Source organism: Geotrypetes seraphini, chromosome 7 (assembly GCF_902459505.1).
Source record: "Geotrypetes seraphini chromosome 7, aGeoSer1.1, whole genome shotgun sequence".
NCBI classification, from domain to species: domain Eukaryota; kingdom Metazoa; phylum Chordata; class Amphibia; order Gymnophiona; family Dermophiidae; genus Geotrypetes; species Geotrypetes seraphini.
Window position 1 is genome coordinate 75,851,947 of NC_047090.1, and position 14,475 is coordinate 75,866,421.

At 40.7% G+C, this 14,475-nt stretch overlaps 1 protein-coding gene across 1 annotated transcript in view; it reads right to left on the bottom strand.

Moving 5' to 3' along the window:
• The window catches only part of INTS13 (integrator complex subunit 13), a 151,918-nt gene that overhangs the window by 91,739 nt on the left and 45,704 nt on the right, over window positions 1–14,475 (bottom strand). Inside the window, exon 7 of the mRNA XM_033951172.1 lies at window positions 6,096–6,224. Within this exon, the coding sequence (XP_033807063.1) occupies window positions 6,096–6,224 (129 nt within the window). The remainder of the gene's footprint in view (window positions 1–6,095; window positions 6,225–14,475) is intronic.

The following is a 14,475-nucleotide window of genomic DNA, read 5'->3' on the forward strand; positions in this document are numbered from 1 at the left end:
AAATCAAGGCAAAACATCTGTGCCAATCTATATATATATATATATATATATATAAAATCGGAGGTATGTATGTGTGTATGTGCCGCGATCACGCAAAAACGGCTTGACCGATTTGAACGAAACTTGGTATGCAGATCCCTCACTACCTGGGATGATATGTTCTGGGGGTCTCGCAGACCACCTGCACACGTGGGCGGAGCTACAAACATAAAATCAGATTTCACCCATTCATGTCAATGGAAAAAATGTAAAAAGCTGCCATTCTCACAGTAATTCAAAACCGGCTTGACCGATTTGAACGAAACTTGGTATGCAGATCCCTCACTACCTGGGGTGATATGTTCTGGGGGTCTCGTGGCCCACCTGCACATGTGGGCGGAGCTACAAACAGAAAATCAGATTTCACCCATTCATGTCAATGGAAAAAATGTAAAAAGCTGCCATTCTCACAGTAATTCAAAAACGGCTTGACCGATTTGAATGAAACTTGGTATGCAGATCCCTCACTACCTGGGGTGATATGTTCTGGGGGTCTCGCGGCCCACCTGCACACGTGGGTGGAGCTACAAACAGAAAATCAGATTTCACCCATTCATGTCAATGGAAAAAATGTAAAAAGCTGCCATTCTCACTGTAATTCAAAAACGGCTTGACCGATTTGAACGAAACTTGGTATGCAGATCCCTCACTACCTGGGGTGATATGTTCTGGGGGTCTTGCGGCCCACAACTCTATGTTGCTTGCTCAAGGGTGGGTTCACCCAAGAATTTATATGTTCTTGCTCCAGGAGGTGAAACTAAAAATGTTGTTTATAATCACGTTTTGCGTTAGTTGTATTGTATTCATTTTGTCAAATATTTCACATTATAATTTGAATATTGTACTTTTTATTAAGCTGTAAAAAAATAATTTCATTCACCACTATAAAGTATCTTTATTTGAATCCATTTACAGTGTTATTGCTATAATTAAATACCCGTGCAACGCCGGGGCATCAGCTAGTGATTTCATAAATTAGTCTAACAATATTAAACAGTCACCATCAAAGCTCAATCTAAACAGAAAATGTTTTTCCATATACAAAAATGCCTTCAATTTTTTCCTAAATACACAATCATTTTCTAATGAAAGGAAAATTATTCCATTCAAACACTTGCCATTGAAAAAGATCATTTATATCTGTAAGTCTGGATGAGATAAAATTCTTGATAATTTCAACTATTTTGAGTTTACTTGACAATTGCAACCTTTTTGAGTTTTCTGACTACAAATCATAGTATCAAAGATTTTATAAAAAAATAAAAAGGAGTATCTCTAGGCAAGGTCTTATTGACCAAACAAAGAATTTTAAATAGGAAGCCAACCCAATGACAACAAAACCAGATCACATGATCTGCAAGAAGTGCAAAATGGTTGTCTTTTTGTTGAAGGGCGTCCATCTTGGGCAACTGAAGCATCTCCTGTTCCTTCACTGGAATTGGGTTCACCTAGCTATGGACTTTCAGGCAGCATCTAGTGCATTCCATCCCACTGTGATATCCTTGATCACCCTAGACTTCTATATCCCTTCCAACATCAGATCCTATGAGGCCTCCCACTCTGGCAATGCTCCTTAGAAATCTTGTGAAATGAGATGTGACAACTCATCCCTTTTAAAAATTTGCATGATGATTGGATCTGCTCTCGAAAAGATCTCTCATTTTTCCCAGAAGCTCCTCCATGAACTCCATCTACCTCATCTTGATCTGCATATGGATCTTTCCTTGGCCTTTTGGAAGCTAGTGACCTTTCCTTAGACTTTACACCAAAAGAGGGATCCTGCAGCAGACCTCCTTTGTCCAGGTCCTTCTTTAAAAAGAAGGCCTGGTGCATAAGGAGTTAAACTCTGGAGAAAGAGCTGAAGAAAAAGGCTCTTTAAACCCTCAATCATTTTGACTCCCCTAAAGATCTCAAAATTAGAGTGCCCTCCATATGCACTTCACCTGGCTCTGTCCCAGACAACATGGTGGTAATTTTCGCTAGGAGTTCTCTGAGTCAGCCTCCGATTCTCTTGAGTTGTCCCAGCTGCAATGTTTGTCCTTTTCAATTCCCCAATGTGGAAAATTCATCTTTGCACCAGTGGCCACTGAGGAATGTTCAATGGAGGCTGCTGTAGTTCACTCATGCTGGCTATGCTTGTCTTGACATGGCGTGTAACTTTAGGGTGCCACCATAATGACACTAGACTTTTAGGCAGCATCTAAAAGTCCTGTACCTCCCCCCTCCCCCGACTGACTAGATCTGAGCCAGAGGCAACTTTTGCTGGTAGAGGCAACAGCGCTGCAGGCGAGGCAGTCCCAGAGCAGAAGAGAAATCATATCTGCCCCAGGTTGTGCCTGTGAGAGAGGATGGAAGAGGTACTGTTCTCCTTCACAGGTACTCCCTAGGGCAGCTATGATCTTTGATTACCACAATGCCATCCCTTTAGGACTACCAAATTATCTGACCAGACAAATTCAGACAGTACAAAACTTTGCAGCAAAATTATTGCTGGGAGAAACACGGCAGAGGAGCACAACACCACTGTTAAAAAAATTACACTGGCTCCTAATTGAAAGAAGGGTGAAATTCAAGACCCTGCTGCTCACATTCTAGGCCTTGCATTCAAAGGAACCTCCATATTTGTTCACCAGACTCTACAAATATGTACCATTAAGGACACTACACTCTGGACAAGAGTCAACAAAGTGTATGTTTTGAAAATATTAAAAGTTATGGACAATTTTGATTTTGCCGATTCAAATTGCTTGTTTCATTATAGATTATAAGTCTTCCTCCTAACAAAGCAACAAAGTGAAACACGATTGGTGTTGAGGAAGGATATGTCATAGAAGGATTTTATACACTTTGTTGACTCTTTTGGAAGATTATTTCGGACATTATAATTGCTTTTAGGAGACACTTTTTTGTTGAGCACGGAAAATACATTGACACTGATATTATTGATTTTGTACACTGGGATCTCCCGGCAACGGCAAAACAGATTTTATGCTGTTCAAAGATCATCTACTCACCTGAAGAAATATCATTCCAAGAATAAGATAAGTGTGATTATTATTTCTAATAGCTGTTGATTTTTCACATACAGTAAAGATATAGGAGGCAGGTGGATGCAATGATGTTGGATATAACACCATCTTGAAACACTGTTGCCGGTGTAGACGTGGTATTTGACTGAGCACTTCATTATATTCATTAGTATTATTTTTGACATCATAAGCACTACAAGGATTCCTTCAGGGTTTTGTTTATTGAAATTAAGAGAATCCTAGTCATTTTGTGACCTTCCGATCTTTTTTCTATTTATAATAACATGATCAACACACTGGAGTTGATGAACCTTCATCTGTCTCTCACCATGTGTGGAATACAGACCATATAAGACTGTCCAGCATCGGGCTTCATTCCCCCATGAAGGATTTGACCACTCTTCTTTGACTCTCATCATATGCAAGATACAGACCGTACAAGTTTGTCCGGCATCAGCTTCCATTCCTTCATGCTAGATTTGGCCACTCTTCTTTGTCTCTTACTATCTGTAAAACAGGCTATTCAAGTTTGTACGGCCTTGGCCTGAGCTCCCACAATTCTTGCTCAAGATAATAGCTTAACAGCCATGTTGCATTTCCATATTCTTTCTATTTAAACAACCCTGTATCTATCCCATGCCTTTTTTAAATTCATTCAGTTTTAGATTCTACCACCTTTCTTAGAAGAGCATTTCATGCATCCATCACCCTCTCTATGAAACAATATTTCCTGATATTTCTCCTGTTCACCTCCCAATCAGCCAGAGACATAAAGAACACCCCCAAACACACACACACTGTACTGAGTATTCTCTGGTTGAGCTGAACTGGAACCTAGTAAAACTAGCTGGTGATTGTTAAGAAATCTAAGTACATGAATGGTTGAATAGAGAATTGTAAAAGATGACAAACAGGAATACTTAAACAGTATACTCTAAAAGTTAGCAACAGAAGTTTGAATATAATGCAGAACTCAACAGGCAGCTAGTGGTGGTGCTTTAAAGAAGGTTTGATATAATCTGATTTCCTTAAGTTATACAACATACATAGCAGTGTTTTGCAGCATTTGAAATTTCTTAAGGGCATGTTTATATGCCCCAAGATAAACAATGTTACAATAGTCTAATCTGGTTGACAAGAAAGAAAGAATGAGCGAGTGATGGTAATTGTCGAAAGACAAAAAAAAAAAAAATCTGATTTACAAATTGCTGAGATTTGAGGGGTAAAGATAACTGGGAATCAAAGAACTGATCTTTTGGACATACAGTAAAACCTTGGATTGCAAGTAACTTGGTTTGCAAGTGTTTTGCAAGACAAGCAAAACATTTGATTAAATTTTAACTTGATATACAAGCAATGTCTTGCAATACAAGTACATACAGTATACACACATCACAACTGAGCCGATGGTTCTTCTCTCTCTGACGCTGCAAGAGTGTAGTGACTGTTCTAAACGAGAAAAGTCTTGCAATACGAGTACATACAGTATACATGCATCGCATCATCACAACTAAGCCGAAGGTTCTCTCTCTGACGCTGCGGGAGTGTAGTGACTGTTCTAAAAGAGCAAGGTCTTGCATTACAAGTACATATAGTATTTTGTATTAAAGTTTTTGGTTTGTAGAACGAATCGTCTGAGTTTCTATTGTTTCCTATGGGAAAATTTGCTTTGATATGCAAGTGCTTTGGATTACAAGCAATGCTTCTGGAACAAATTATGCTCGCAAACCAAGGTTTTACTGTAAATTGAAGCCTTAGTTGACTAGAATCACACTGGTGCTTTGATTCTCTATTATACTTTCACAAAAATGATAGCTTAATAGATAAGACCTTTTGCCTTAAAGGCAATGACTCTGAAGTACTCTGAGTGAAGAGATAATTTTGCCACATCCAGTGTGTGGATGAAGCACTATATTCAGCTGCCAGTTGAGAAAAGGAAACAGAACTTACACAAACACACATTCCTCAACACTTTTGTAAACATACAGATATTTTTTCCCTTATATGTGATTTGAAGACTAGTTGAAGCAATAAAATATTATCTCCTTTCTCTAAACTGACATTTTGAGGATGAAGGCCCTCTGCTATATTCTACATCCAATTCTGCCCTAAGTAAAGCTGTAAGCAGGGACGACAGTTAAATCTGAGAATTTCGTTTCCTAGAGGAGGACTGCTAAACCAAAAAGGTCACATTAAGAGATGTGTCTGAAAAGGTATACAGAGCTTGGTAAGATCACTATTTACTGGCAAGACCTCTGGAAATTTACAAACTCGTGCCAAGTCTTTTGTAGGTTTTGATGGCTGCTGACTTTTGCCTCCTTTTTGTTTTATTCTCAGATACAGAGCAAACTCAAGTCAGCTCCTATCCTCAGACTTTTATTTTTAAATCATCCTCATTAACGGCTAGAGGTCACAGCTGACAGAGTCTTGGGGTGGGGACTGTCCTGTCAAAGGGAGCCTCCTTTGAAAACATCTGGCTCTTGGTGTGTGAATGATTGGTCACTTTGCTCTAGGAAGTTATCGTTTCTACTTATACTAACTAGTACTGCTGCTTAAACAGTTCTGAAGATACACTACATTGTACGCCTATTTCTTTTGGTTAAAATTATGCATATCTTTACGTAGGATAGGTTACCATGAACATGATACGAAGGAAAAAGGTACCAGCAGAGTGCACAAACAAGGGATGTCTACTGCACACAGCTACATTTCAAAGAATCACAAACAAAAAGAAATTGGAGGTAAGCGGATTCTCTAGTTTAAGCATATGAACAGTACCCAATATAATACTTTTGCTGCCTAATCCTAACTGCTGACCAAGCAATGTCAACATTTTGTTGTGTGATCCTTTTTTGGATTGGATTTTTCTTCAGATGTACTAACCTGGTCACAGACATTGAATGTGGGCTAGCAAAAAAACAAAAAATATGATATGTAGAGAAAAAATGTGTAAAGATTCAAATAAATGTTAGAGCTTCAAACACATCTAAAATGATGAAGCTATTGAGGCAAGAGAAAGTAACTTACCTTCATAGGGATATTAGTTATGGTGGTGGAAGCCAGATCAAAGTGCTGCTGTACTAAAACGTTTAGTTTTAAGGCAAGATGCCGTCCAGCACGGACACTGTGAACTTCACTGGTTAATACGGAAGAGAGCTAAAAATTATACAAAAGCATACACTATTATTAAATGGGTTTCTACAAACAATTAAAAATTAGTTCATGTATGAATACGCCAGTTAAATTACTGATGTCTCACAAGCAAAAGAAAAGTTAAATCAGGAGAGGCTGCATTCAGGAATCATAAACCTGAAGAAATACTTCCATGATGTGCTTAGAAATGATTTGGCCTTACTAAAACGTATCATTTGACTAATGTAGTAAACCATCATTCCCTATGGGTAAAACATTTCTTACTTCCTATGTTACAGAACAGAAATATATGTTCACCTGAATGCACAAATAACTATGCAATAACAAAGCAAAATGGGTAACTAGATCTAGGAATTAATTATTTTCATTGATTGAACCCAGAAGAGAAATTCCACAGATATAGCAATGACTGTTTTCAGGGTAAATATGGCCTTGGAGAATGTATACTGCTCATTCTCATAGTCAAAATAGCAATGAGACTACAAACATGAGGAACTGTGGGCATATAGAAAATCGGGCTGTATAAAAGCTGAAGGTCATAGACAACTGAAGATGCAGAAAGAATATTCAGTCCCATGGAAAAAGCATAGTTACTCACCCGTAGCAAGTTTTCTCTGAGAACAGCAGGCATAAATTCTAACAGTTGGTTGGCATAATCTATGGAATCCAGTATGGACAGATACAAAGTGTATTGTTACTTTAAATTTTAACTTAAACAAAGCGGAATGGGGGTAAGATTATAAAGCTACAAAACTACACCAACATCCCATTTAATGGAAAACAAAAAGGACTGGCCAGGCACCTAAGTACTCAATACATGCAAAAGAAAAAGCCTGATATTCTTGGTGAGGTGAAACCATCCTCTACCAATCCAACATCACAGGCTAAAAAAACTTTTGCCAAAATTATAAATAATGAGAGGCTATAAAACATTCAACTCGCTAGTCAAGTTCACTAAATTTATTAAGTAATGCCGACAATCGTTTTGTGGTAAATAACACTACTTCTTCAGGGCTTTGAAATCAACATAGCTATCCTACAAAAAATAAATATATTATAAAGTTTACTAGAACCAACACAATAATTATCAAAGAGCAACTGAACTCCGAACATGTACTCACTACTTGTTGAGCATTTCCTCTGCGTCTTCAATGTGAGCATGGCGCTTGAGCATTCTATAGAGCAGATAAGGACACCAATCCGGGCGAACAAGCCTCTGATTGGTTCACCTCAAAACAACCTAACCAATCATGAAGGGGTAAACTTCTGTACCACACGTGTGCTGATGCCTTCCCACCCTAGCTCAGCTTGCAGTTCAGTAACAAAGCTAAGAAGCCAACTAGGGGAGGAGGGCAAGTTATGAGAATATATGCCTGTTGTCCTAGGAAAACACCTGCTACAGGTAAATAACTATGCTTTCTCCGAGGACAAAAAGGCATAATATTCTCACAGATGGGACTCCCAAGCTGTAAGAATCATACCTCTAGAGACAGAGTTCATAATGAACAAACATGAGCCTGATAATCCTGAAAGGGCTGGAGGGAAGTTGGAATTTAGGATGAGAATACATTTTGCAGGACTTCTTGCCCAAATCAATTGTCTCTTCTGGAGTTTTGCTCTAAACACTAATGGGAAGTAAAATATGTGGATTAAGGACCAAATGGTCGCTTTGCAGATATCCTCAATGGAAGTAGAGTAAAAGTCGGCTACTGAAGTCTCCCTACCCACATACATTTTGAGCAGCATCACACCCTTCAAGTGTCAGCCCAGCCTGAATATATGCATGATAGATCAGTCTATTGAATATTAAATGTACAGCGCTGCATATACCTTTCAGCGCTATAGAAATGATTAGTAGTAGTGATGCAATCTGTGAGCCAAGTAGATATGGTGACAGGAACTCCAAGTTTATTCGGATCAAAAACCACAAAGAATTGAGAGGTACATCTCTGAGTTTTACACAGTTCTATACAGTATGCTAGAGCACATTTACAGTCCAAGGTGTGGAGAGCCATCTCATCTGCATGAAAGATTGGCTTTGGGAAAAAGACAGGCAAAACTATGGACTGGTTGACATGAAATTCAGAGATGACTTTTGGAAGGAATTTTGGATGAGTCCTGAGGACAACACTGCCATGGTAGAATCTTGTATACAGTAGATCTTATAACTTCTTTTTCTTCACACTTTTTTTTTTAATCCCTTCAACCTTTTTTTCCCCCATTTTGGAGTTTTTTTTCCCCTATGATACTGTAAACCTTTCCAGCCCTGGTCTGCCTATTTGTATCCAGTTTGTTAATTTGTCTATGTCTTTTTTTTTACCCTGTTTGTCTTTATTTATTTTTAATCTTTGCCTCCTGTTTTTTATTTTTTGTAAACTGATTTCACTTAACTTTCTTGTTATAAATGGTGGTATATCAAATAAAATAACTATAAACTATGTATAACTATAAAAGTGGTTATAGTTCAAGGGCCAGGAGGAATAACACTTTCCAAGTGAGGTGTTTGAGTGAGGAAGTGGAGATTGATTCAAAGGGAGAATTCATGAATGTAGCAAGGACTACACTGAGGTCCCAAGCAATAGATGGAGACCTGATAGGAGGCTTCGTATGGTAAAATCCTTTCATGAATCTGTAAACCAAGGGATGAATAGATAGTAGTTTCTTTTCTAATGAAGAGTGAAAAGCACTGATGGCTCTGAGATGAATTTGGACTGAGTTAATCTCTAGGCCAGAATTTGAAAGATGAAAGAAGTAGTCTAGAACGGATGGAAGTGGACAAGTGATGGGATCTAGAGCACTGTTCTTCAACTGCCGGTCCGCAGACCGATGTCGGTCCGCAAAAAAATCTTGCCAGTCCGTGAAGGATTTGGGTCCCCGCCACAACGAAAGGTGCCGGCGTCAACTGACTTGCAACTTCCTGTTGCCATCGCTGTGCCAGGACTCCTGCCGCGTATGCTTCCTGCCTGGTCTCCGCATCTCCAGACCAGCAGCGGCAGCTCTGTGTGCTTTTAACTTTGGCACAGAGCTTCCCCTAAGCAGTAGTTTAGCCGCGGTTTCATGAGACAACCTCGGGGCCTTTGCTAGGCTGGCCTGCTTCGATGATGCGATGTGGGCCGGCCTAGCAAAGGCCCCGAGGCTGCCTCATGAAACCGTGGCTAAACTACTGCTTAGGGGCAGCTCTGTGCATAAGTTAAAAGCACAAAAAGCTGCCGCTAGCCTAAAGACTCTTGGGCTGCTGAAGGAGGGCAAAAAGCAGCTGTCCTGGAGGTCTCCCTTCCTCTCACCTTTTCAGGTCCCTTTTTTCCACTTTTTTTTTTTTCTTCAAATGGCAACAGGCCCCAGCATCGACGTCAAGTAAGTTCCACTGTTCCTTGCAAGCGGTTCTGCTCGGCCAAAGCTTCCCCTCTGACATGAGCCACCCTCAGGGGAAAGAAAGTGACCTGCAAAGGTGAGGGGAAGGGGGGGCAGATGATGGAAGTGAGGAGAGGAGAGAGAGAAGGGGACAGATGATGGAAGTGAGAAGAAGGGAGAGAGCAGAAGGCAGATGATGTCAGTTGAGAGGGGAGAGCAGATGCTGAATGGAAGTGGGGAAAGAACACATACTGGATGGAAGGAGGAGATAAATAAAGGGGGAAAAAAATAGAGTTAGTAAGATAATGGAGGGGTGAGGGAAAGGGGTGACAAGCTGTGGGTAGACACAGTGAAAAGAGGGAAACAGGACTAAATAGTAAGAAAGAATTTCATTTAGATGGAGGCAGAAAATAGAGAAGGAAGACCAGAGAAGAAAAGGAAAGGGAGAGGAGAGAACATAAGAATTGCCATCTCCGGATCAGACCCTGGATCCATCAAGTCCGGTGATCCGCACACGTGGAGGCCCCGCCAGGTGTACCATGGCATAGTTTTAGTCCCCATATCACTGTATGCTTCTCAAGGGAGATGTGCATCGAATTTACCCTTACCCGTATCACTCTATTCCACTCTTAAGGAGATGTGCATCTAGTTTACCCTTAAATCCTAGAACGGTGGATTCTGCAATTACTTCCTCTGGGAGAGCATTCCAGGTGTCCATCACTCGTTGCGTGAAACAGAACTTCCTGATATTCGTCCTGGACCTGTCCCCCCTCAGCTTCAGTCTATGTACTCTTGTCCGTGTCACATTAGACATTGTAAATAACTGCTTTCCCTGCTCCATTTTGTCGAATCCTTTCGGTATTTTGAAAGTCTCGATCAGATCCCCTCGTAGTCTCCTCTTCTCAAGGGAGAACAACCCCAGTCTCCTAAGTCATTCCTTGTAGTCCAGGCTCTCCAAACCTTTCACTAGCTTCGTTGCTCGTCTCTGCACCCTCTCTAGCAGTTTTATATCCTTCTTTAGGTATGGAGACCAATGTTGGACACAGTATTCCAGGTGTGGTCTGACCATGGCTCTGTACAGCGGTATTATAACTTTCTCTGATCTACTCATAATTCCCTTCTTTATCATGCCTAGCATTCTATTTGCTTTCTTTGCCGCCGCCACACATTGTGCCGACGGTTTCAGGGTCCTATCTATCAGTACACCCAAGTCCTTTTCCTATTCGGTCTTTCCCAGAGTTACACCTGACATACTACACTTGTGATCTTTATTTTTTCTGCCTAAATGCATCACTTTGCATTTTTCCACATTAAAATTCATCTACCATTTATCTGCCCACTTCTCCAATTGATTCAAGTCGCTCTGGAGTTCCTCGCTGTCCTGTGATCTGATTGCCTGGCAAAGCTTTGTGTCGTCTGCAAACTTGATGATTTCACTGGATGTTCCTTCTTCCAGGTCATTTATGAAAATATTAAATAAGATGGGTCCGTGCCCTTGGGTACCGAGCCCTGGGGTACACCGCTAGTCACTTTTTCCCATTCTGGGAATTTCCCATTTATGCCCACTCTCTGTTTTCTGTTCTCTAGCCATTTGCCTATCCATCTTAGTATATCTCCCTCTATTCCATGGCCTTGTAATTTCCTGAGAAGTCTTACATGTGGAACCTTGTCGAATGCTTTCTGAAAGTCCAAGTATACAATATCCACCGGTTCTTCACTATCAATTTGTTTGTTCACTATCTCAAAAAATTGAAGTAGGTTCGTCAAACATGATTTCCCTTTCCTGAACCCATGTTGACTGGCTCTCATCAGGTCGTGTGTGTCTAGGTGCTGGATTATGCTATCTTTGATCAGCGCCTCAACCATCTTTCCAGGGACAGACGTGAGACTCACAGGTCTGTAGTTGCCTGGCACTCCTCTCAATCCTTTTTTAAATATCGGCGTGATATTCGCTATCTTCCAGTCGTCCGGTATCTGTCCTGTTTTGATTGACAAGTTGCCAAGTTTTTGCACTAGTTCTCCGATTTCAAATTTCAGTTCTTTTAGGACTCTCGGATGAATTCCATCCGGTCCAGGAGATTTATCACTTTTAAGTTTGTTGATCTGGTGGTAAATCTGGTCCAAGTCCACTTCTACTGTGGTGAGACTGTCCTGTACGACTCCCTTGAACACTTTCACTGTGTCAGGTATTGTTGCGGTGTCTTCCTTTGTAAAGACAGATGCAAAGAAGGAATTCAGTCTGTCTGCAATTTGTTTGTCATCCTTGATGCACCCTTTTCCTCCCAGGTCGTCCAGCGGTCCCACTGCCTCCCGTGCAGGTTTTTTCCCTTTTACGTATCTAAAAAAGGGCTTGAAATTTTTGGCCTCTCACGCTATTTTCTCCTCGTAGACCTTTTTGGCAACCCTTACCGCCTTGTGACATTTTTTCTGATCATCTCTATGTTTGTTCCAAGCTTCGGATGTTTTTGTGTGTTTCCACATCTTAAAGGAGTCCTTCTTTTCATTTATGGCTTCCTTCACCTCTTTGGTTAGCCACGCTGGCTCTCTTTTGCCTTTGGCTTTCTTTACTTTGGACATCTGCGGAATGTAGAGGCTTTGTGCTTCCGTGATAGTATTTTTCAGTAGGGACCATGCCTGTTCCACCATTATGACTTTGCCCATCTGAGTGGAGGAAATGAGAAGAGAGAGATGCTAAAAACCACAGTGGGGAGGGATGGAGAGAGATGCCAGACCATGAGGGGAACAAAAGGAAGATGATGGATGCCAGATCAAATGGGGGGAGGGGGCAGGAGGAGAGATGGCAGGGAAAGACAGACAGAGGATGGAAGGGGCGGATGCTGGACTGAAGAGAGTGAAAAGACAATGAAAGCAGAATCCAGAGACGACAAAAGGTAGAAAAAAATAATTTTATTTCTATCTTGTGATTAGAATATATCAGATTTGAAATATGTATCTTGCTAGAGCTGATGTTAGACATAACTGGGGAGTGCAAAGCCCAGGCAGTGCTTCTTTAGCTTCCAGCTGGCTTAGGGCTCTCTCTGATCAGGAGGCAGTTGCCCTAGTTGCACTCCCCTAACACCATTCCTGCCATGTGTGACTGTGGTATTCCGTTACATGATATTTCTGTAGCATTCTGTAATAATTTGGCTTATTCAATTTTCTTGATAGTAGAGGGGATATATGTGAAGGGGGGGTGGGGGAGACAGGGGTTTTGTTGATCTTTGCCTGTATTATTTGTATTTATAAAATGACAATTGTATAGAATATTGTTTCTTTTTATACTTTAATAAAATATGTTCAATATAAAATCATAATTATTTGAGGCTTGTGTGGATGGGATCAGATGGTTTGTGGGACCAAGCTTGCAGGGACGGGACGGCGATGGTTTAAAAAAAAATTTCAGTCTTAGTAGTTTGCCGTTCCACGAAATAATTATTTTATTTCCGCTGGTCCATAGGTGTAAAAAGGTTGAAGAACACTGATCTAGAGTCACACCAGAGTGCAAATCAAGTCCATTTGAAATAGTAGCACTGTTGCACAGAGGTTTTCCTGAACACTTCAATGACAGCTGATAATGGAGTACAAAAGCATAGGTATTTAATTGATTGGCTAGAGATACCATGCTGTGAGCGTTAATGAGTGTAGATTGCATATTCATTGTGGATATTCTGAAAACCTGTCTGGCAAGGGGGTACTCCAGGACCGAGTTGAGAAACACTGATCTAGAGTACCAAACCTTTGGGGGGCAGCATGTAATATCTCTCTTCTCCTCTTTTTCTTACTTTATCCATGCTGCCAGAAGTCTGTCCATGTTGCTACTTCTCCTATCCCTTCTCTCTTTTTAAGGACCTACTGCCTCTCATGCTACTGGTGCCTCTGTCTCCTGTTCTCTTGTTGGTCTTCCCCACTGTCTATGCCATGCCAGACAAAAACACCCTCAGGCCCAACTAACAGTGCCTCTCACAGCTTTCATAATGTTCACATGGATCGAAGAAAACACAATCAGCAGGCCAAGCAACTACTGCTGTCTCCTATCCTATCCTAAACTGCTGGAGCTAGATAAGCCAGCATGCCCCATTCCCCCACCCATGGCCAGCAGATTACCAGCAGAGGATAGGGTATGACCCTTCTAAACCCTGTTTTTCCCATCAGTGTCATTCCTATTCCTCTAGCATTGATCTGAACTACTTAAAAGGGAGAAGATAGGCACTGGTGGCAGAAGGAGCAGTTCTGTAGTTAAAAGGAAGACTGTTCTGCTCTCCTGCTATTAATCTGAATGCATTATGCATGTACCGGTATGTGTGGCCAGGAAGGGAGGAGATGCAAGACTCAAGGTTTGACTAGGGTGCCTAACAGACTTGCACAAGTTTTTGATATATAAATATATAGCCTTTAACTGAAATTAGTTTTAGCGGAAGGGAGAATAAAGATATGAACTGAAATGATGGAAGAAAAGATTATTTCCATGTGTGTCTACAGAACTCCATAATGACACACTGGCATATAGGTCAAATTTCATAAAAAAAAGAAAAGAAGTGAAAGTAATAGTGTATTCCAACAAAGAAAAATGGAGAGACCCAATGATCCACAGTGAAAACAATCCACCGATGAAAACAAAAACTGGATACAGATGTTTTGGAGATAATTTATTAAACACTGACATATAAAACCATGAAAAAGTACGATAAAAAATACTGTGATAAAAATCCAACCGGACCCTACACGGTCCGTGTTTCGGTGAACACGCCTTCCTCAGGGGTACGATGGTTTGCAACCTCACTTATAAAGAATTGGACTGAAAACAGTCTATTGTCTTTAAACATGTGAGCAAAGAACACCGCAGACAAGCTGAAGTAGCAAAAAAATGCATTGTCCAAGTGTTATTACATTGGTTCAACATTTC